The sequence below is a fragment of the Thamnophis elegans genome, chromosome 14, assembly GCF_009769535.1.
Source record: "Thamnophis elegans isolate rThaEle1 chromosome 14, rThaEle1.pri, whole genome shotgun sequence".
NCBI classification, from domain to species: Eukaryota; Metazoa; Chordata; class Lepidosauria; order Squamata; family Colubridae; genus Thamnophis; species Thamnophis elegans.
The window spans coordinates 9,608,162-9,632,288 of NC_045554.1; the positions used below are offsets into that span (position 1 = coordinate 9,608,162).

A 24,127-nucleotide genomic window follows, 5' to 3' on the forward strand; every position below is an offset into this window, starting at 1 on the left:
TGTTACCCAGGCCCCTATTTGGAAGGAGACAAACAGAGCTTTGGATTTCCTGTCTGGCCTGGTTCTCCTGAGGTAATCCTCAGAGCCCTCCTTACGCCCCGAGTGAACCACTTCTTTCCCAACGGGTGGGAAGTGTCTGGACAGAAGTTGGGCAAATCAGTTCCTGGGTTTGATGGAAGCAGGGGCCCACCCTGGGGATGAAGGATGTAACCCCACTCTGTCTTGGTGGAAGAAGCAGAGATCCTCCCCGGTGGACAGAGCTTGCAGTTCGTATATCTGCCTGGCAGAGGAGATGGCCACCAGAAGGCCACCGTGAGAATCTGGAACGTAAGGGAAGCTGTTCGTAAAGGCTCAGATGGAGCGCCTATTGGAGCGTCCCCTACCCTGTGTAAGTCCCAGGAATGGTACTTGAACGCTGTGTGCGGTTTGGGGTTGGAAGCTCCCTTGAGGAATTGCCTGACCATAGGATGGTAAGTCAGGCTCTGGTTCCTGCCACGCAGGAGAACTGGCGAGATGGCTGAAACCTGTCTCCTAATTGTGTTAGAAGCTAACCCTCTGTCCCGGCCTGCCTGGAGGAGGTCCAGAATCTGAGGCACTGAGGCCTGGCTAGGATTGTGCCCCAGGGAATTACACCATGAGGCAGAGGCCCGCCACATGGAGCCATAGATACGCTCTGTGGAGGGTGTGCGGGCAGTCTGGATAGTCTGCATCACCCTGGGGGGAAAGGGTCTTTCCCCAGGATGCTCCGTTCCAAGAGCTAAGCAGTCAGCTGGAGCCATTGACGGTCTGGGTGCTCCAGCGACCCCTGGTTAAGGGATATCCCCTCCTGGGGGATTCTCCATGGCCTCTCCGCTGAAAGCGACTGGAGCTCTGCAACCATAGTCTCCGGGGCCAGTGAGGCGCCAACAGAACCCCTTCCGCCCCCTCCCGAAGGGTTTCCCATATGACCCTGGGGATCAGGGGTAAGGGCGGAAGGCATACCGACAACCCCTGGTCCAGGGGCTTCGCAGATCGTCCGCCCCTTCTGCCCCCCCCCCCATGTCTGGTACCTGGAGAAGACCTTCAGGAGTTGAGCGTTGAGGGGCGTGGCGGATAAGTCGATCTCTGGGTGTCCGAAGCACTCTGCCAGCTCCTTGAAGATTGCTGGCTGCAGCTTCCGCTCCAAATTGTCCCCTTGGTCCGGCTGAGCCAGTCGGCTCTGATGTACCCCACCCCTGCTATATGTTCTGCCCTCAGCGAATGTTGTCTAAATTCATAGGCTATCTGAGGTGCTTCTGCGATCTCTCATAGTCAGGCATCCCATTCTGCGTTTGTGGTGGGTTCTGGCATGGGGACCAGGCTGTCTGACCCTTTTTCCCCCCGGCCATAAGGGTGCTATGATTCTATGGCTAGGATTAGCGCAGAGATATTCTGAATGTAAACACAGACGGAGTTTAATGGGCTGCCACTAGAGTGTGTGTAAAGATGAAGTGAGGGAAGCTAAGGCTCACAATAAAGGCCTGCCACAAAGGTAAATTAATAATAATAACAACAAGAACCACAACAACAATAATAATAATAAAATAAAATAAAATACAAAAGGGGGCATCTTCCCGCCTGATAAACCAAGAAAGATTAAGGAAACGATTGGTCCCTTGCTGGGAGAAAGTGGCCCGAAGGTGACAAGCAGCAGGGGTAAAGCCGAACTATTTAACTCGTGCTTGGCATCTGTCTTTACCCGAAGGGATAAACAATCCAACCTATCAAGAACAGCACCCCAAATTCAGATTAGGAACCCAAGATGAGATAGGGAAGAAATGGTAGCCTGTCTATCTTAGGCAAGGTCCAATTCCCAGGACCGGGTGGGTTACACCCCAGGGATCTGAAGGAGCTGGCGGACAAGATCTCCAAACAACTGAAACTATATCTATCAGAGATCCTGGAGTACCGGAGAACCACTATAGAATTGCTGATGTGATTCCCCCCCTTCAGAAAGGGAGAAAAACCGGCTCGAGAGCCCAAAGCCAACATGCGTTTGTCAAAACAGATCATACCAGACTAGCCATATTGCCTTCTTAGATTACGGTGACAACCCTAGTGGACCATAGGAATGCCATTGATATAGTTAACTTGGACTTCAGCAAGTCCTGATAAGGTAGACCATAACCTACTACTAGATAAAGTAGAAGAATGTGGGTTAGACATAGTCACACCAGGTGGCTTGGTAACTGGTTGACCAACCGCACACACCTGTACTCCTCAATGGAACTGCCTCTTCATGGAGGGAAGAGTGCAGTGAGTCCACCAAGGCTCAGTGTTGAGCCCAGTACTCTTCAACATCTTCATCAGTGATTTGAATGAGGGTGTTAGGTGTGTAAGCTAACATTTGGGTTAGCAAAATATATGCCATGATAGTAGTACTGTTTCTTTAAGAACTGCTGTTATCTCAAGCGGTCATAAGAAGGAGCCAGAATGACTGTTAGCTCTCTGTTTGTTAAATGCTGATTGGGGGGGGGGGGGTCATCAGGTTATCAGATGACCCCAAGCTGGCAGGAATAGCCAACACTTCAGAATACAGGCTAAAGATACAGAAGGATCTTGATACCCTTGAACATTGGGCACTACCTAGGAAAATGGGATTCAAGGAAGTAAGGTTCTACCTTTAGGCAACGAAGGTGAAGTGTACAGGTACAGAATACCTTGCTCCACAGTAGTAACTGTGAAGGGGATCTTGGAGTCCTAGTGGACCACCCTTTAATATGAGCCAGCAGTGTGCAATAGCTGCCAGAAAACCCAACACAGTTTTTGGCTGCATAACCAGAGGAATAGAATCAAGCTCCCGTGAAGTGTTCATCCCACTTTATAAGGCCTTGGAAAGGCCACAATTGGAATTCTGCATTCAGTTTGGTCACCATGATGTAGGAAGGATGTGGGGGCTCTAGGGAGAGTGCAGAGAAGAGCAACAGAGGGGATCAGGGGACTGGAAGCTAAAGCCTATGAAGAACGGTTGCAGGACTTGGGTAGGTCTAGTTTACTGAAAGGAAGGACTAAGGGAGACGTGATAGTGGTGTTCCAATATCTCAGGGGTTGCCACAGGGAAGAGGCAACCTGATTATCCTCCAAGGCACCTGAGTGCAGAACTAGAAGCCATGGGTGGAAACTAATCAAGGAGAGAAGCAACTTAGAACTGAGGAGAAAATTCCTGACAGTTAGAACAATTAATCAGTGGAACAACCTGCCTCCAGACGTTGTGAATGCCCCAACACTGGAAGTTTTTAAGCAGCTGTTGGATGGTAATAGCAATAGCAGTTAGATTTATATACTGCTTCATAGGGCTTTCAGCCCTCTCTAAGTGGTTTACAGAGTCAGCATAATCAACTATAGTAATGATAGCCATTTGTCTGAAATGGTGTAGGAATTTCTGCTTAGGCAGGGGGTTGGGCTAGAAGACCTGCAAGGTCCCTTCCCCCTCTGCTATTGTATTGCATAGTATTGTGTTGCCTTGCATTTGCTCTTTGCCTAGTCACCCCCACCTTTGGAAAGCCTTGGGGGAGGGGGGTAATCTCTAACCTGATTGGAGGTTCTTCTGTCTCTCCCTGGGGGCTGCGGCCTCTAGTAGGCGGGCTGAATACTCTTCCCCCCTGTGTTTTCCAGGCTGCCGGGGCTGCCGGCTTGGGCCACGTGGGGCCCCTCCCCCCTTCTTTCCAAATGGTTTTGCAAGGCAATTGCCATAGCCCCGCCCTCAGAACTTAGCCACAAAAAAACAGCTTTTGTTAAGGGCCCGGCCTCCTTCTCAGGGGCTTCCCGCCCCTCCCCCCTCCTTCTCCTACTCAAAGGAGAATGCTCTTAAGGAGGAAGGAGACTTAGCCCCCCCCCCAAAAAAACGCAGCTCTTGCTGGAAGCCTTTTTCTGATGGCATTCTCGCCCCCAAGTCTCTTTCTCCTACTTAAAGGAGAGTGTCCTTAAGGGGGGGGAGCCTTCTCCTGTTACTATGCAGTTAGAAAGGGACAGAACGGGCTTTTAGGCAGGATTTCTGAAGCACCGAAGCCGAAGGGGATCCTCCCCTGGGAGGGGAGGAGTTCTCAGGTTGGGGGGGGGAGGGTTCTTCGTGCAGTCTTGTGGCAGCTGCCTCTGTGATTCATCTAGGAGGTAGGCTTGGGGGGGGGATCCACCGCCTGCCTCTAACCTCCTTAAAAAGCCTCCTTTTGGCCCTTTGCTGCGTCCCCCGCCCTTGGCTAATGCCTCTGCGATGGTTTCTCACCTTTCAAGGGCTCCACAAGCCTCCGGTTGTGGCTGGAGGGCTGAGAGTTGAGGCTTCTGCCTGCCTCCTCTGAGCTGCTGGGGGCAGCCATCTTGGACCGCGTGGTTTCAAGATGGCCCCTGGCTCCAAATTCAAACGGCTCCTCTTTGCTGGAGCACATGGAAATGGCTTTTGCCTTTGCAGGCTTGCCATGCGGCTGCAGCTCGCCTCCCGCAGCTCTTTCTAAGCCTTTCCGGCTCTCACCTTGTCCACTGGTGATAGCTGCCAGCACAGGTGTTCCAGGGTATTTCCACAACCCTCGTGGCTCAACCCCTGAGGGGAGCAGAGGAGCGCTTCTGCTCCTGAGAAGCCTCTGCATCAAGGGCTGCCTCTAGGAGGCATGTGTGCCCGGTTCTCCTGCTTGCCCGGCAAGGGTCCTTACTGAGTGACTCCGTCTCACTCAGTGGCCAGGGCAGCATGCTGCCCCAGAGGGCTTGTGGCAGTCCAGTCCTTGCAGGAGGAGGTTGTGTGTGATGTAGGGAGGCAGGATTCGCCGGGTCCAAGTTTATTTTCTTTAATCCTTTGTAAATTACTGGAGGTCCAGAGTGGTGCAACCTTTCCTTTGATTGGGATGAGTCAAATCTGGGAGGGCCTGCTGGCCAGGGGGCGTTACCCAAAGAGCTTATCTGACTCATCCAATCATGAGAGGACAAAGTCAACCCATTCTGGATACTCCTCCCCCCTCACTATGGAGAAAAAACATATTTCTGCAGTGTGGCACACTTTTTTTTCAGGGGGCAGGGAATAGAAAAATTTGGTTCCAGGAATTATATTCTCTGGTGACTTTTCAGTAAATCTAATGCAATTGCAATTTTTTAGCGTGCTATCAAAGTTGGTCCTATTCATGTAGGGTGGAGTCAAGAGAGGAATCCTCCTGGGCTCGTTACATTCCCACAAGCAACCCCTCCTGTATTCTGTTGATCAGGGGTGTCAAAATCAAGGACCGCAATAGGATTGGATCTGGACTGCGGGGCCACATGATTTACCCAATGCAAAGATGAAAGGTCGGGCCAGACAGAATAATATATGCACAGAAATAGAAGAACAACACATTACTGAACGAAGACGAGGTAATACGGAATATCTTAGAATGTGCGGAGATAGACAACTTGAACAAGGAAATTCAAGGAAAGGAGGAATCAGAGGACTATCTAGTTTGGGGGAAATGGTACAAATGGTTAGATGATAGAAATAAGATATAAGAATTTGGGAGGTGTAAAATGCATTGTAGAAGAATTAGGAAACAGTGATAAGGAGGTAGGAAAATGTTGTGGCCCAGCAGGAGCCATTGGAGCTGCCACCGGACTCCGACAGAGAGGAGCCCTATGAGTCAGCTCTGGAGGATGTGGAGGATCCTGGACAGGGTTCCGACTCCGAGCAGGGCGCAAAGAAGCTGGTTGGCCACCAGGAGGCACCTGAGCCTTGGACCAGTGGGGAGGAGACAAGGCAGAATGATCCGGATGCCAGCAGTAAGTTGTTCCTGGATACCCAGCACCGAAGAGCTAATAGGCGTCAGGAACAGTTGCGCAGTTACAGGAGGTAATTGCACTCAGCTGGTGGTCATTAGGCTCCTCTCCAGACTATAAAAAGGACTGCTTGTCCACCCGCCCCTCTTGCAGAAGTCAACGCAGGAACTAATGTTGGAGAACATTATTGTGAGCCTGGCAGGCTGGATTGCTGCCACCGCTTATCTGTGCTGGATTGCTGCCCAAGCTTGTCTGAGCCGGTTTGCTGCCAAGGACCTGTCTGTCTGTTAATTAAATGCCGTAACTTATCTTTGGCTCGGAGTGTGTTGGTGTGGGATGAGAGGGGTCAGAACAGAAAAGTAGAATATACAAAAGTAGAAAAAGATATACAATAGAATAAGGGTAATATGATTGCCTGATACAAATGACTAAACACAGATAACTAAGCAAAGGAGTAAGAAATAAAAGGACCTTAAGTGTAAAATTAGAATGTATAGTAGGGGAAACAATAACTGTAAAGATGCACTGATAGGTATCTGCTGTAAGAAGGGCTGACAGTGTCATTCCGGTGTTGTTTGTGTGTTATGTGTATGGTTTTGTCGGTGTGTTTAAGTGTTTAAAATTTTAAAAAAGAAAGAAAGATTGAGCCAGCGTTACTTCGGCCCGGTCTACTCAATGCAAAGAGGAAAGATGCCAGCAGTTTGGGGAGTGGCGCTAAGCTGACTGTGGCCACCCAGTTGGCCACACCCACCCAGTTGGCTACGCCCACCCAACCCCTCCAGGTCAATCACAGTCCTGATGAAGCCCTCAATGAAATTGAGTTTGGCACCCCTGCTGTTGATTCTAATCTAGCGCCAATGTAGTGCTGGCCTTTAGTTGGCCAGATTCTTGTGTACAGATGTGAAAAATAAATCTTGATAGCTGGAACTTAATCTTTGGTCCTGATTCTTTGTGCCTGACAGTTGAGCACTCAACTGAACGAAAAAGAATATTGCCCTCCAAGGCACCCTTTTGTTGTTGTTTTCTTAATGACTTTAAAATAGTGTTTTCCAATGTTTACAAATAATGTAGACCGTGTCATTAGAAAATAATCTGATATGGGGAATAGCTTTTGGGTAAGTGGGTAAGAGAGAACCATCTGCCTTTTGCCATAAAACTAGTAAGCTCAAATGCATCAAATATGTGAAAATACGTTCCTGGTAGATTTGATTTTAGGAAGAACAGGACAAAATTTATTATTTCTATGGCAAGGGCATAACAATAACTTCACCAACCTTAGGTCACAAAACATTCATCATATGACATAGGAAACAATGGAGCTAAGCTATTCATTGCAAAGAGATTGGTTGGCTCCAAAAATACTATGTTGTCACAAGATATTCCCCTGGTTTGGGTTCCCCATAGAGGGTTCCATCTAGGGATAGTCCTCAACTTACAACCACAATTAACCCCAAATTTTCTGTTTTGATCTGATTTGAAAGTACACAGAAATGCATATAAAATAAATGTCCAGAAGATGTGAATACATGAAATGCAAATCAGTATCATCTAAAATAAGTAGTTGGGCTAGTACCTGTACAGATCAAAAGTATGCCTTTTGTCTTTGTGGCAATGTAGAATAACATTTTAAATACTGCATATGCAGAGGGATTAAAATTGCAAGTAGATATATGGAAAGCAGAAACAAAGAGAGAGAGAGAGAGGGAGGGAGGGAGAGAGAGAGAGAGAAAGAGAGAGAGAAACAGACAGAAAGACAGGAAGGAAGGAAAAAAAGAAAGGAAGGAAGGAAGGTAGGAAGGAAGGAAAAAAGAAAGAAAGGAAGGTAGGAAGGAAGGAAGGTAGGAAGGAAGGAAGAGAAACAGGAAGGAAGGAAAGAAGGAAGGAAGGAAGGAAGACAGAAAGAAAAAAAGAAAGAAAGAAAGAAAGAAAGAAAGAAAAGACAGACAGATAGACAGACAGACAGACAAACAGACAAAGAAAGACAGAAAGAAATTATTCCTTTTTGGACTCTGCATTACAGCTAAAATTTCTTTCTGGGACCGTAACTGAAAAGAAACCACCTTTGCTTACCCATAGATTGATTAAAAATTTGAAACAAGAATCTTTGGAAGAGTTTACTTGTCAGTTAAGAAAAGGTAGAGTGATTATCATCAATCAAGAGGCAGTTAGCTCACATGAACAATGGAGTTTTAATGATACAATGTCCTGATATATTGGGGAAAAGGATTGGTTTGTTTTTTTTTTAATTTCCTAAGGAGACAGGACCTGTACCTTCTTCTTTGAATAATTTGTGTGTTACACACTGCAGTCAGTGGTCTCCACAATAATTGCCTGGGCCCACCGTAATGTCTTTAAGCAAAAGCGCTCTCTCCTAATAACACCATCCCTTTCCCATGTCTTCCTTCCTTCTTGTTAGCTGCTCTCCAGCTTCACAACTTCCTTCTAAGCTCATTACCCCGATCTCAAGACTGTCAAGATGTCTCTTGGGAGGTGCTCTGACTTCCCAGTTGGAAAAAATATCTATCCATTTTTCTACTGCAGAATCCAAAGGCACCAACTCATCTCACTTAAGTCTTATTGCCCACTAAATGATAACCCAGCATTGCCTGGGTATTTATTTATAGGGGGGGAAATAACTGGACCAAATGTAATTTCTAATGTTGGATTTTCCCTCTTACCAAAGGGAGCCCCCTTGGGGAGTACTGTGAAGCCGTTACCATGGCAACTCCACCGCGCTGTACAGTAGAAGCCATTTTACAGCAGTACAGTGGAAGCCACTTGAAGGCACAACAGGCTGTATCGTAACAGAACACGCACCCGGAGGGGTGTTAGGGGTGTCTTACCTCACAGTATTTGTTTCCAGAGAGTAAGTCACCTGTGTACCAAATTTGCTTGAAATTGCTCATTCTAGAATTCTTTATTTATTGGCCAAGTGTGATTGGACACAAAAGGAATTTGTCTTTGGTGCAGATGCCCTCAGTGTACATAAGGAGAATAAAATACATTCATCAAGAATGAAAAGATACAACACTTAGTGATAATCAAGGTTAATAATAAGCTATCAAATCCTATTAGGAAACAAATAAAAACAATACAAATGGAAAGATACAAGCAACATGGTTATAGTAATAAGTTGGAAGAGATAGATACTAGTAAGGAAGAGAATAATAATAGTAATACAGTCTTAGTAAATTATGTGACAGCGTTGTGGGAAGAATTGTTAAGCAGAGTGATGGCATTCGGGGAAAAAGCTATCCTTGTGTCTAATTGTTCTGCTTAACAACTCTTCCAACACTGTCAAATAATTTACTAAGACTGTATTTTATTCTCAAAATTTTTGCATGCATTGTACAGGCAGTAATGCCGACAGCAACCCACCCCTGCCCATAACCCTTCATTTAATGGTTTTTTGAAGTTACCGTGGTGGCACAATGCTTAGAATGCAGTACTGCAGGCTAATTCTGCTGACTGCCGACTGCCAGCAGTTCGATCCTGACCAGCTTAAGATTGACTCAACCTTCCATCCTTCCAAGGTTGGTAAGATGAGAGCACAGATTGTTGGGGGCAATAGGCTGACTCTGTAAACCGCTTAGAGAGGGCTGTAAAACACTGGAAAGTGGTATATGTCCAAGTGTTATCCTTCCTTCCTTCCTTCCTTCCTTCCTTCCCTTCCTTCCTTCCTTCCTTCCTTCCTTCCATCCAACCATCCATCCATCCATCCATCCATCCATCCATCGACCACAGTGGTTAAAATGCAGTACCGCAGGCTAATACTACCAACTGCCAGGAGTTCGATCCTCACTGGTTCAAGGTTGACTCAGCCTTCCAAGGTTGGTAAGATGAAGACCCAGATTGTTGGGGGCAATGGGCTGATTTTGTAAACCGCTTAGAGAAGACTGTAAAGCACTGTGAAGCGGTATATAAATGCTATTGCTACAACAGCAGTGAAAAAAGTGACTTATAGCCATTTTTCACACTTACGACTGTTGTACCATTTCCATGGTCCAAATTCAGACGTTTGGCAACTGGCTCATATTTATGACGGTTGCAATGTCCCAAGTGCCCCTTTTGCGACCTTCCGACAAGCCAAATCCGTGGGGGGAAACGCAACTCCCTTAACAACCATGTTACTAACTTAACGACTGCAGAGATTCACTTAGCAACTGCGGTAAGAAAGGTTGTAAAACGGGACAGAACTTACTTAACAGCTGTCTTGCTTTGCAACAGAAATCATGGGCTCCATTGTGGTCGTAAGTCCAGGGCCACCTGCATATCAATCAATCAAGAGTGATTGATACCATCCCACAGCATCTCAAGGACAAAGGAATTTATTAAGTCACCCTCTTGCCTTGACAGAAAAAAAGGAAGCAGTGAGGAGATAGCAGAAGGCCGAAATTGCTTTAATGGCCAGATATTAATAGAGGTTAGGTGTGACCCAGACTCTTTGCACTGAACAGTTAATTAACAATTAATTGTGCTCACTTTGGCAGCACATAAACTAGCAATTAGTTAATAGGGGTGACAAATAGCCTTTTATCTGTGTTTAATCTATGAGAAATAATGTCGAACCTGCTAAGGAATTGCAGCACCGTGTTTTCGGTGATCTAATCGGACTGTGTAATTTGTTTTCTCAAGTATTGTCACCTTGAGGTCATGGGAGCCCAAAGGGGCTTAATGGGAAAAGGTGGGGGTGGAGGATGAGATAGAATTGCATGCCTTCAAGTTCATAGAGATAATATATGAATTGATGGGGCATCCCTAGTTTCACAGACAAAAGCCAAATTGACTGCCCATTTTTTTTTTATAGAGAACCAGCTGGATACCCATGCTTCATGACAAAACTATGCGATCGAGCTATGCAGGAGAAATCCGGTTCACTCGGTTAGCTCAGTTGTTGTCGGTGTTTGAAACACATATTGCTCCCGCTGCCTTGATTCCAGAAGCAGCTCCATGGGTAGAAGGCGTAGACATTTTGGTGAGGTACCGATGTTTAGTACTGTAAGGAAGCCCCAGGCCGCTCCTGAGTGAAGGAGTGGAATGTCTGCTAGTTTGAACTGAGGTAACAGAATGTGAGGTGACTGGCAGTTGGAACAGAGTTCCTTTCAGGTGGGGCAGGGGAGTAGAATGTCTAACTCCTTAGCATCAGAGCGTGTTAATAATATAAGGCAACTGGCAGTTGGAACAGAGTTCTTTTCAGGTGGGGAGGGGGAGTAGAACTCCTTATCATCCGAGTGTGTTAATTACTGCATAAGAAATACTAATGATTCATTTTGAAAAATCCTTTCTTAGCGAGAAGCCAAGAGGAACAAACGTGCCAAATTTCAAATTTGTAGGTTTTTACAGTTCTGGAGATTTCATGATGAGTGAGTGGTATTTGGCTTTTATTTTATAGAGAATTAGAGAAAAGAAATTAAGATGTGGTAGAATGTAAAGGGGAGGTGGGACTCCAGGAGGTAGGGGGTGCAGTCCAGAAGAGTAAGTCTGGACTTACTAGAACCTCAGTCTGGAAGTTGTGTGAGAGAGAAAGAGGGTGAAGACAGACTCTTCCCTAATAGCTCAGAGACTACACTTATGACTAAGATTGAGCCTAAAATTTTCATTGCTAACCAAGACAGTTCTTAAATGAGTTTTGCCCCATTCTACACCCTTTCTTGTCACAGTTGTTAAGTGAATCGCTGCAGTCGTTAAGTTAGTAGCACGGTTGTTAAATGAATCTGGCTTCCCCATTGACTTTGCTTGTCAGGTGACAAAAGAGGATCACTATGACCCCAGGACATTTCAACCGTCATAAATATGAGTCGAGGATCTGAATTTTGATCCCGTGACCAGGGGGATGCATGTGAGCAGTGCAGTTGTAACTTCGGATGGTCGTTAAACCTTTGCAAGTCAAGGACTCCTCTGTGTATTGTAGATGCAGATAGTTGAGTGCTCAGTCTGGCAAGATTTGGCCTACATGTGTGAAAGCAGTAGCCAACTCGTGTTGTCCTTGGTTTAGGGCCTGGCAGAAATGCCCATGTGTGGGGCAGGCTGAGTAGCAAACCGAATCAGAGCACGCCTACCAGATGAGGAAATACTGCAAAATTTCATTGCAGTTTGTATTAGTCCCCTCTAAGGATCAACTTAAGATCAGGGGGTTTCCAACCTTGGCAACTTTAAGACTTGTGGACTTCAACTCCCAGAATTCCCCAGCCAGGCTCTCAATTTAGAGCAAGGGTGAACAACCTTGGCAACTTTAAGACTTGTGGACTTCAACTCCCAGAATTCCCCAGCTAGGCTCTTAATTTAGAGCAAAGGTGAACAACCTTGGTTACTTTAAGACTTGTGGACTTCAACTCCCAGAATTCCCCAGCCAGGCTCTTAATTTAGAGCAAGGGTGAACAACCTTGGTGACTTTAAGACTTGTGGACTTCAACTCCCAGAATTCCCCAGTCAGGCTCTCAATTTAGAGCATGGGTGAACAACCTTGGTTACTTTAAGACTTGTGGACTTCAACTCCCAGAATTCCCCAGTCAACCTCTTAATTTAGAGCATGGGTGAACAACCTTGGTGACTTTAAGACTTGTGGACTTCAACTCCCAGAATTCCCCAGCCGGCCTCTCAATTTAGAGCAGGGCTGCCCAAGCTTGGCGACTTTCAGACCTTTGGACTTCAACTCCTTAGAATTCTGGGAGTTGAAGTCCACAAGTCCTAAAGTTGCCACAGTGGGATACCCCCTGACTTAGATGACCAAACATTGATTGGTTTTCAAACTACACAACTGAAGGAAGCAACATATGTGTAACATATGTCAAGCACATTCTCCAGAGACGTTGAAGTACAAACATTTTACAAGTCCAGAGAAATGTTATTTCTCAGTAATGAAACAGCCCCTTTTGGGTATTTACTACTAGTAATAGATAAACACAGGGGCGGGGGAGATACAGTTTACTGAATTGGAAAAAAAAACACTTTAAAGAATAAACAAACATTTCCAACACATTTCTATAGCCTTGAAAAGAAAAAAACTATGGTGGGCTAGACAAAGCCAAGAATCCTACAGTATTTCTTTCCCTCATGCAAATTATTATTTGTTGGTTTGAATCACTCCAAGTTGAATACTGCAAAAAATAACCCTTAAATTGACTTACCAGGGTAGTTTTGTCTTCCCTGGAGGTTGCTGTAAGGTTTTTCTCCAAAGGATTTCTCAAAGTCTTAGTTTGACCATTAAACAAATTCCTCACAAGAATTGCCTGCAGAAGCTTCTAGATTACCATGGCAGGTGTGCTGGTCAGTAACGCTAATTGCAACCACATGTGTGAAGTAGATGATTTTTTTTTTTGGTGCCCAGAATTAATTCTCCAAGTTGGGTTTTCAGTAGGCTTTTTATGTAATACAATATAATAGCGGAGTTGGAAGGGACCTTGGAGGTCTTCTAGTCTAACCCCCTGCTCAGGCAGGAAACCCTACACCACTTCAGACAAATGGTTATCCAACATCTTCTTAAAGACTTCCAGTGTTGGGGCATTCACTGCTTCTGGAGGCAAGTTGTTTCACTGATGAATTGTTCTGTCAGGAAATTTCTCCTCAGTTCTAAGTTGCTTCTCTCCTTGATTAATACAATACAATAGCAGAGTTGGGAGGGACCTTGGAGGTCTTCTAGTCCAACCCGCTGCCTAGGCAGGAAACCTTATACTGTTTCAGACAAATGGCTATCCAGGATCTTCTTAAAGACTTCCAGTGTTGGGGCATTCACAACTTCTGGAGGCAAGTTGTTCCACTGATTAATTGTTCTAACTGTCCGGAAATTTCTTCTCAGTTCTAAGTTGCTTCTCTCCTTGATTAGTTTCCACCCATTGCTTCTTGTCCTACCCTCGGGTGCTTTGGAGAATAGCTTGACTCCCTCTTCTTTGTGGCAACCCCTGAGATATTGGAACATGCTATCATGTCTCCTCTGGTCCTTCTTTTCATTCAACTAGACATACCCAGTTCCTGCAACCGTTTTTCGTATGTTTTAGTCTCCAGTTTTATGTGGTTATCGGACAAAGCAAAGTGCATTTTTAAAGCTGATATATCACTGTCATTATAACCTCATTTTGCTTCTCTTTTCTCTTGTGTTTTGTGAGTTTTTAAGATTTGTTTTTCTACGTTTGCACGGATGGCCAAGGAAGTGAGTTTATTTGAACTAGAGTATTTACTTCCTCCCCCCCCCCCAGTATGTACTGGTTGTTCTTGACTCACAACAATTCATTTAGTGACTGTTCAAAGTTAGGTTAATGTTATCCTTTATTAATTAATTGCATGATGACGTATAAGAGGTATTGCATACCAACGTGTCAGCATTCAGCATTCTTTACCCAATCTCAAATGCTGTGTATTGTATTGCAGCTGTCGCATCTAGGCTGCAAAAAAACAGAAAACCACTAGATGGCAGTGGAGGTTCAGGTTCTCCGGATCTCCTTGCTGCCATCTAGCAGTTGCTATATATATATATACACCTCTTTCCTAGTGGTAATGAACCAAAAATTGGATTAATTTCACAAGGGAAATTTGAACCAGAATGACTGGAATGGATGCCTGCAATATATATGCAAGTCATTCTGGCTCGAATTTCCCTTGTTAAATCCATCCAATTTTTGGTTTATTACCACTAGGGAAGACATGCTATTAATACCACTGTATATAATTTCACCCCATTTCTGCAGAATATCTTGGCAGCTTTTGCCATCCTCTGCAAACCAGGGGAATTGAAAGAAGGGGAAGGGGTCGAGGGCTTGAAAAGCTTTGCGCTAAAAAACTGGACAAACTGCAGCCTTGCTTGCTTGTTCACAGCAGCCCTCTGCCAGCGCTAAAGAGCCTGTAAGGAGTTCTAATTTTCACAGCACTTGACACGACATTAATTCATTAACCCTCCAGACAGGCTTCACAAAGGAATTAAAGTATTTTGTTCTTTTTTGATAAACAGCCAAAGGAAGGGGAAGCAGGGAAGGGGGGGGGGGAATAAAATAAGTTTGCCAAAAATCAAAGAATGGCCAGTTACAAATGTGTTCAGTTATGATACCAGCAAAGAGGCTTTAAAAAAAAATCCATTGGGAAACAGATTATTCCTCTTTATGCCTATCTGGGAAGTCCTTGACTTACGGCCACAATTTGAGACCAGAATTTTCCTTGCTAAATGCGGCGATTGCTAAGCGAGTTGTTGTCCAAAGCAAAACGGTTTGCTTTGCTATTCGTTAAGTGAACCGCTGCAGTTGTTAAGCCAGTGTTTCTCAACCTTGGCAACTTGAAGATGTCCGGACTTCAATTCCCAGAATTTCTGGGAGTTGAAGTCCAGACATCTTCAAGTTGCCAAGGTTGAGAAACACTGTGTTAAGCGAACCATACAGTCGTTAAGCAAGTCTGGCTCAACCCCTGCCCCTTGACTTCGCTTTTTGGGAAGCCAGCTGGGAGGGTCGCAAATGGTGACCCCGTGACCCTGGGACAGTGCAGCAGTCATAAGGACATGCCAGTTGCCAAGGATTTTAATCGAGGGACTGAGAGGATGCTCTTAATAGTAGCAAGGAAGGGTTGGAAGTCCCTTTTCGTTAGTGACTTGGGTCACTAAAACAAATGCTTGTAAATCGAGGATGACCTGATTAAAACTTCTCCAAAGCTAAAGTGCTCAGTTGGATCTAAAACCTTGTTCGGCCAAAGATTTCCTCATTTTAAATTATTTTGCACTCAGGATCCAATCTGGGTTGGTCACTTGGACTAGAGATCTAATTGTCCAAGTTTTTTGGGACAGAGTTGTACTCAAGTTAACCCAACTTTCTCGGTACACAAGAGACACAATTTTTTTAATCGGGCTAGCTTGGGCCTCCCAACCCACAACATTCAAACCAAGGCAGTTTTGCAACAGGGTGAGTAAGCGGCAACTGTAGATCCCCCTTTTTTAAAAAGAAAAATGTGTAAATGATTGTGGCAACGTTCCTCGGCGCTAATAGGATGCAACAAGCAGAGTGATTAGAAAAGTCAATCACACCGCCTTAAAATCCCACATTCGCAGCTTTCAAATTAATACAAAAATGTTTTTCTAATTGTCAGTCTGCCGAGTTTTCTTATCAAATTACTTTTCTCATCGGAGAAAATTAAACCTCCTAACAGGGGAGATGGCTGACAGACTGCTAAAGAGGCTTGATAGAATGAGTGCGTTGCGCTCACTAAATGGAAAAGGAGCATTTATGTTTAACACAAATAGGCAGATTAAAAACAGTGTTATTTTCACACTCCTCCTCCTGCTTTAAGCATCAATCTTAAACCACTCCCTGCTTAATCCAGATGAGGATATTGTGGGGGGACTAACTCTCCAAGGCTTAGATTCCAGCACCCATCATCCTTGGCCATAATGGAGTGGCAACTGAAAACCAGTATCTGCAGACCATAGAATCTAGAAGTCTGATCTATATCCTGGGGAGTTGAGGAAGGAAGTTTATTTATATATTAAAGAAGATGTGTAATGCCACCAAGTTAAGCTCAGTGACTCTGGGCGGCTTTCAAAAATAAAATAAAATATATAGATAATCCTTGACTTACAACAGTTCCTTCAGTGGTCGTTTAAAGTTAAAGCGGCACTAGGAAAAGATGTTTTCACACTTACGGCCAACCACTGTGGCATCCCCAGGGTCAAAATTAGGACGCTTGGCAACTGGCTCATATTTATGACGGCTGGAGTGTCCCGGGGTCCTGTGATCACCTTCTGACAAGTAAAGTCAATGGGGAAGCCAGATTCATTTAACGGCCGTGTTATTAACTGGATAATGGCAATGGTTTGTTTGTCCCCTATTAGCAAAATGGTAGCGAAACGAAGCAAAACTCACTTAACAACTGCCTTGCTTAGCAACAGAAGCTTTCGACTCAAGTATAGTTCGTAACTTGAGGATTAACGGCACTTCAAAATCTTTTATTGGCCAGCCATAAAAGAAGAACGATCTGCCTTGATTTCATTCCAAGATGAAAAAGTTGTTAAAAGATGTTGGTCAGTTCGGTGTTTGTTTTCTCCCAGAGGAATCTTTCAGCAACTTTTCTGCAATTCATTAACGATTAAGTTAATTGTACATTAAAAAAAAAAGACTTGACAGGACTGGATATATCAAGATTATCATAAACACAACAACAACAACCAACACCACATTATTGGCTTTTCAGGGGAAATCCTACCCTGTTTCCCTGAAAATTAGACTTCCCCTGATAATAAGTCCAATTGGGCTTTTGAATGCATGCGCTAAAATAAGCCCTCCCCTGAAAATAAGCCCTCCGTGAAAATATTGCAACACAGCAGCAGCCATGAGGTGACCATGCTCACAGCCTCCTGAATCTCAAAAATAATAAGATCTCCCTGAAAATAAGGCCAAGTGCCAATTTCAGGGATCAAAAGAAATTAAGACCCTGTCTAATTTTCAGGGAAAGATGGTATTATTGTTAGGAATATAATCTAATGGTTGGGTTGGCAATATAAAAATCATGTAACAATGTTGTACCTGTTTCTTTAAAGCATACTATAAAATGTGATTGGGTGCTGTATTCCTCAATCGGCCATAAGAGGGAGCCAGAACGACTGTTAGCTCTCTGTTCATTAGATGCTGGTCTAATCCGATCTGAGTGCCATGAGCTATTGTAAGTTTTGCAACTGCTAGCAAACTTTGAGTTCTGAACTGATTATATGATACTGGACTATGTTATTATTTGGATTATCCCTTAACTGAAAGACGTTGATAACTGACTGTGTTATCCGTGTATGACTTGGACTGTTTGATGGACTCTGTTACCTCTATTTCTATGCAGATGAGCAGTCAATCAATGTCAACCACTCCCCTCCCTTCTTTGCTGAGACAATTGTTCTGCCCTTAAAATGAAATTTAAGTCATGCATTAAAAAGAAAACCAAAGACCGACAATTATTACTTTTGGAAAAGAAGTTTCATGTACATTTCCAGCAGTGATGAGATTCAAAACTTTTTTACTAGCGGTTCTGTGGGCGTGGCTTGGTGGGTGTGGCAGGGGAAGGATACTGTAAAATCTCCATTCCCACCCCACTCCAGGGAAAGGTTAATGCAAAATCCTCATTTCCTCCCAATCAGCTGGGACTCGGAAGGCAGAGAATAGATGTGGGTGGAGCCAGCCAGAGGGGATATTTACCGGTTCTCTGAACAACTCGAAATTTCCGCTACCAGTTCTCCAGAACTAGCCAGAACCTGCTGAATCCCACCTCTGATTTCCAGTGGGTGCCACTGTAAGAGCTAGCAAGATTCCAACAAGTTTATATCCAAGTAACTTTCTAAGGTGGTGATCTTATTGTTACGTGCTCTGGGATAAAGAGTCGAGGCGTTTAGAGACACTAAAACACACATGAAGCACCCATGTAAAAACTTAACACCATTTCTCCACCAATCCAGTTCATAATGTCCAGATGTTTCAGAAGATGGGCTGTGGCACAAGTTCATTGTATCCATGATATTAACATTTTTTTTTTCATTTATTTGTATCCTTTTATAAAGGGACGCTCAGTGGCTAAGACGCTAAGCTTGTCAGTCAGAAAGGTCGGCAGTTGGCAGTTCGAATCCTTGGCGTCGCATAACTCCCGCTACTTGTCCCATCTTCTGCCAACCTAGCATTTCAAAAGCAGGTAAAAAATGCAAGTAGAAAAATAGGAACCATCTTTGGTGGGAAGGTAACAGCGTTCCGTGCACCTTCAGCATTTAGTCATGACCACGGAGAAGTCTTCGGACAGCGATGGCTCTTTGGCTTTGAGACGGAGATGACCTAGAGTCGGAAACGACTAACACAAATGTGTGAGGGGAACCTTTACCGTTACCTATCCTTTTATTATTTTTACAAATAACTCAAGGCGGCGAACATACCTAATACTCCTTCCTCCTCGTGTTTTCCTCATAACAAGCCTGTTTCACTTCTCCACCACATTTGAAAAGACAGGAAACAATAATGCCATTTCTTAAAGAACAGACTGAGCCTATTTTTTTTAATTAGCATACAGTAACACAACAGCCCATTTTAAGATTGTGACTGGATTTAGGGGAAGAAGATACCGCAGGGCTAGGACAGAGATCTCTTGTTCCAATTGATTATTTTAAATAGGAGTCTCTTTAATTTATATTGCCTCACTATTAAAACAAATAGATTGATGTCCTTTCCTTGGACTTGATAAGGAAGCAACAAGAAGAAACACGGCAACGGGAAATAAAAACAAATCCAAAAAACCAAGACAGGATAACGGGGAAAATGTCAACAGAAGATTCCGATTGCAAAATTACCTTATCATTTTACCTATTGCTGGTGGGGGGGGAGGGGGAACACCCTCAGTGACAAGATCGTATTTCACAGAAACATCTCAGTGCAAGGCAGAATAAGAGCTCTGGGCTGTGTGATTGATTGCACCTGAGAATATAACAAACCAAATATTACATTGAAGTCATAAAAGTCTTCAGACTGGAGTTCCTTCAGCTTGGTTTCTGGGGGACGTATTTAGGAGGTGGACCGTTGGCTCCAAATCAAGCATAGGTTCCTCTTGAGTCATTTTACCTTCTTTCTGCCTCTGCGCAAGGATCATGGCCCGCAGCAGGGGTGGATAGAGGACATACCGGATTTTTTCCTCTTCCTCAGGAGGGGTAAATTGCTTAAAGGCTTCCTCCTCATGTTTTGGCACCATGCGCCAGTCGTGGTACATGACTTTGTCTATTTCTCTCTCTTCGGTTTCGGGCTTACCTAAAGGAGCAATTGAGAAGATGTAGAGAGGTCCATTTAGGCACGCAAATCTTCCCAGAATGGAACACACCATGAAAAGAAAGATTTGTAAGCCCCAAATGTGCATGCAGTTTGCTTTACTTGTAATTTCATTTTTTGTAATTATTTCTGTTTCTTTATATAATACATAGCACCACATGATTGGACTCTGTGTGTGTGTGTGTGTGTGTATATATAGGTAGGTAGGTAGGTAGGTAGGTAGGTAGGTAGGTAGGTAGGTAGGTAGGTAGGTAGGTAGGTAGATAGATAGATAGATAGATAGATAGATAGATAGATAGATAGATGATAAATAGATAGATAGATAGATAGATAGATAGATAGATAGATGATAGATAGATAGATAGATAGATAGATAGATGATAGATAGATGATAGATAGATAGATAGATAGATAGATAGATAGATAGATAGATAGATAGATAGATAGATAGATAGATAGATAGATATAATGTATATAAAGAATTCTCTATGGTTGGGAACAAGAAATGATATTCAATTATTTTTGGGTCTGCGGAAATACCACACCAAGAAAATAAAAATTAAGAGCTGGAAGGGAGACCTACAACAATAGAAAAAGGAAGGAAGAGAGGAGGAGAGGAGAGGAGAAGAGGGAAGGAAGGAAGATAGAGGTGAGGAGAGGAAAATGGAAGGGAGAATGAGAGAAGAGAGAGGGTAGGAAGGGGAATAGGGGAGAGGTAATGGAAGAAGGGAAAGGAGAAAGGAAGAAAAAAAGTAGAGAATAACTGTGAATGTATATCTATCATGGTATATCGAGAACAAAAAATAAAAAAACTTTTCCCAAAAAAAAGAATTCTCTTTGGTTCAGAGTTTGGTGGTGGGGGTGTTTTTGACACATCAGCAGAATCAAGTTAGGCATTTCTTAATGTTTGACACACATTCACACAGAGCCCAAACTATTTGCCCTCACTGCTCTATCTCATGAGAACTCATCCTTGCTACAGGCTTTATCATGAAATCTTCACCCATCAAAGGAAATCTTCCCTTACCTCTAAATGTCAGATATCCCCAAGCTTTTCCATGTTCCATTTTCTGTAACAAAAGAACATCACATGATTATAGTCCATTCAAGATGAAGGGAAGAGGGAGTGTCTTAAATTTGAAGCAAAACTGAAGGTCCATTTTCAAGAATCCCCCCACCCAATTACGGTTGTTGAATGAGGATGGCGCCTGCCCTTGGGAAAATCCTGCCTCTTGAAGTGAGGTCGGCTCCAATCCTCCTTACTTTCAGTAAGAGCTGAAAGAACTGGTTCTGTTGGTTGGCTTGAGGCTCCAATGAAGGAATTTCCCATTGTGGGTGGTTGATAGATTTACAACATACATCCCACCCTCTCTTCTTCTCATTCTACTCCCTTAAAGGTAAATGTTCCCCTCACACATACGTGCTAGTCATTCCTGACTCTAGGGGGCGGTGTTCATCTCTGTTTCTAAGCCAAGGAGCCAGCACTGTCCGAAGACGTCTCGTGGTCATGTGGCCGGCATGATTAAATGCCGAAGGCGCACGGAACACTGTTACCTTCCCACCAAAGGTGGTCCCTATTTTTCTACTTGCATTTTTACATGCTTTCGAACTGCTAGGTTGGCAGAAGCTGGGACAAGTAACGGGAGCTCACTCCGTTAGGCGGCGCTAGGGATTCAAACCGCTGAACTGCTGGCCCTTTGGATCAACAAGCTCAGCGTCTTAGCCACTGAGCCACCATGTCTCCTTCTACTCCATTCTACTCCTTTACCTCCCCATCTTTTTAGCTAGGTTGATTTTTTTTTTTTAATATCATTAAGTTTTGTACAGTTTTATCTTTTAATATCGTAAGCAGATCAGAGTTACTTTCTTATACGGTGGGCGTCTAATAAATTTTACAAATAAAATAAAATGAATAAATAACCTATATACAGGTAGTTCTCAACTTACGACCATAATTGAACCCAACATTCTTGTTGCTAAGCAAGATATTTGTTAAGTGAGTTTTTTTCCCGTTTTACCACCTTTTTTTGCCACAGTTGTTCAGTTAGTAACATGGCTGTTAAGTGAATCTGGCTTCCCCATTTATTTTGTTCATCCGAAGGTTGCAAAAGACGATCACATGACCCCAGGACCCTGCAACTGTCATAAATATGAGCTGGTTGCCAAGCATTGGAATTCTGATCAGGTGATCATGGGGATGCCATCACGATCGTGTGAAAAACAGTCATAAGTGACCTTTTTCAGCGCAGCTGTAACTTCGAACATTCATTAAACGAACTGTTATAAGTCGAGGGCTACCTGAATTTACTCCTTTCTCCAACCAATGAAAACACTCACCTCGGCGGTATAATCCACCTTTACTTTAGTAATGACCCAATAACAAGGCTCATCATATTCCCATATCCAAGATTTGCGTGTGACCATCCTGCCAATGCCAAAGAGGTGCAATCGGGACAGCAGCATGAAAAGCCGGTTCTCATTCTTCACATCCTCCCAGGCCAGCACAGGGAGGCGCTTTCCTGTGAAAGCTCGGGTCATCTTCTCGTAATCCACCGCATAACGCTGGGAGTCACGAGGTTGGTTTTTTAAAGCCCAGTATTCGCGGATTTTCTTGGCCTTGGCTGCAATCGGGCGATATCTCATGTAACGACCCATCGCTGCCTATGGTAAGAGAATAGAATAGAATTTTTTATTGGCCAAGGTGTGATTGGACGCACAAGGAATTTGACTTTGGTGCATAGGCTCTCAGTGTACATAAAGAAAAATGAAATATAATACCATTCATTAAGAATCAAGATACAACACTTAAAGGTAAAGGTTCCCCTCGCACATACCGTATGTGCTTGTTGTTCCTGACTCCAGGGAGCAGTTCTCATCTCAGTTTCAAAGCCAAAGAGCCAGCGCTGTCCAAAGATGTCTCCGTGGTCATGTGGCCAGTATGACTCAATGCTGAAGGCGCACGGAACCCTGTTACCTTCCCACCAATTTTTCTAGTTGCATTTTTTACGTGCTTTCGAACTGCTAGGTTGGCAGAATCTGGGTCAAGTAACGTGAGCTCACTCCGTTACGCTATGCGACGGATTTGAATTGCCGACCTTTCTGATAGACACGCTCAGCGTCTTAGCCACTGAGCCACCATGTCCAAAACATAAGGTAAACTGCTCCAAACTCGATTGAAGAAAATATGACTTCAGCAACAGAGTGGTCAATGCCTGGAATGCTCTACCTGACTCCATTGTTACATCCTCTAACCCTCACAGCTTCAACATTAAATTGCCTACTATGGACCTCACCTTACTCCTAAGAGATCCGTAAAGGGCTTGCATAAGTGCACCAACTTGCCTACCGTCCCTGTCCTAATCTTCCTTTTTATTCGTACCATTTCATTCAGACTCATGTTTATTCTTATATCAATTATCTTGTAAACGATTGACAAATCAAATATAAACACCCAAGGCCCCCAAAGCATGCCTTCGTTTCCTTCTGGAAGTACGAATTAGGACACAGAATAATAATAATAATAATAATAATTATTATTATTATTATTATTATTATTATTTGCAAAGAAGCTGATGAAACTGTTGATCACATACTCAGCTGCTGTAAAAAAATCGCGCAGACTGATTATAAATTGCGGCACAATTCAGTAGCACAAATGATCCATTGGAATTTGTGCAAAAATTATAATATTAAAACAGCAACAAACTGGTGGGAACATCAGCCTGAAAAAGTCACCGAAAATCAGATGGTCAAGATCTTGTGGGATTTCCGTATACAAACCGACAAAATACTGGCGCATAATACACCAGACATCACACTGGTTGAGAAAAATAAGGTCACAATCATAGACATCGCAATACCAGGTGATAGCAGGGTCGCCGAGAAGGAACATGAAAAAATCGCAAGATACCAGGACTTAAAAATCGAAATTCAACGACTATGGCACAAACCAGCAGTGGTAATTCCAGTGGTAATTGGCACACTGGGTGCTATTCCAAAAGCACTGGAATTACATTTAAAACAGTTAAAAATTGACAAAATCACCATCAGTCAAATGCAAAAAGCCGCACTGCTTGGATCTGCACGCATATTACGAAAATACGTTACGACGTCCTAGGCCCCTGGGTGGGGCCCGACTAGTAACCAATGCCAAATCCGGCGAAACAACTGGCCGCTGTGATACAATTGTACAACAACAACAACAACAACAACAACAACAACAACAACAATAATAATAATAATAATAATAAGGCTGGAAGGGACCTTGGAGGTCATCTAGTCCAACCCCCTGCTAGAGCAGGAGAGACACATGGCTGTCCAGCAAAACCTTGATTGGCTCTGAGTCGGACGGCCTACCTCGCGGGGTTGTTGTTGTTGGGGAGACCAAAGAAGCCACGCAGCCCAGCAAACACCTCGCTCCTTTTAAGCAGCCCTGCGCTTCACCCTCTGGCTCCGACTCAAAGGCACCGCTCCGAACAAGAGCCGTCCCCCTCCCTAAATCCTCCCCCCAGACTCACTTCCGCCCCTCTTCACAGGCTTTGCTTGAATCCCAAACCTTCGCAAGACGCTCCAGCAGGGACGGTGCAACCTCATAGGACGCTCGGCGAGGAACACTTCCGCCTCGGTATCCT

At 44.1% G+C, this 24,127-nt stretch overlaps 1 protein-coding gene across 3 annotated transcripts; it reads right to left on the bottom strand.

Moving 5' to 3' along the window:
- Positions 1-18,718: 18,718 nt before the first annotated feature.
- Positions 18,719-24,100, bottom strand: MRPS34 (mitochondrial ribosomal protein S34). 3 transcript variants are annotated; one of them, XM_032231070.1, is made up of 4 exons: positions 24,014-24,100; positions 21,834-22,157; positions 20,524-20,566; positions 18,719-19,478 (listed from the first exon to the last, which is right to left on the bottom strand). In XM_032231070.1, the coding sequence occupies exons 2-4, from the start codon at positions 22,149-22,151 to the stop codon at positions 19,198-19,200; spliced, it is 642 nt and encodes a 213-aa protein (XP_032086961.1). In that variant the 5' UTR covers positions 22,152-22,157; positions 24,014-24,100; the 3' UTR covers positions 18,719-19,197. The 3 variants fall into 3 exon arrangements, with proteins under 3 accessions (XP_032086961.1, XP_032086959.1, XP_032086960.1); XM_032231068.1 differs by lacking the exon at positions 24,014-24,100 and adding an exon at positions 23,853-24,007; XM_032231069.1 differs by lacking the exon at positions 24,014-24,100 and adding an exon at positions 22,331-22,368.
- Between the last annotated feature and the right edge of the window lie 27 nt (positions 24,101-24,127).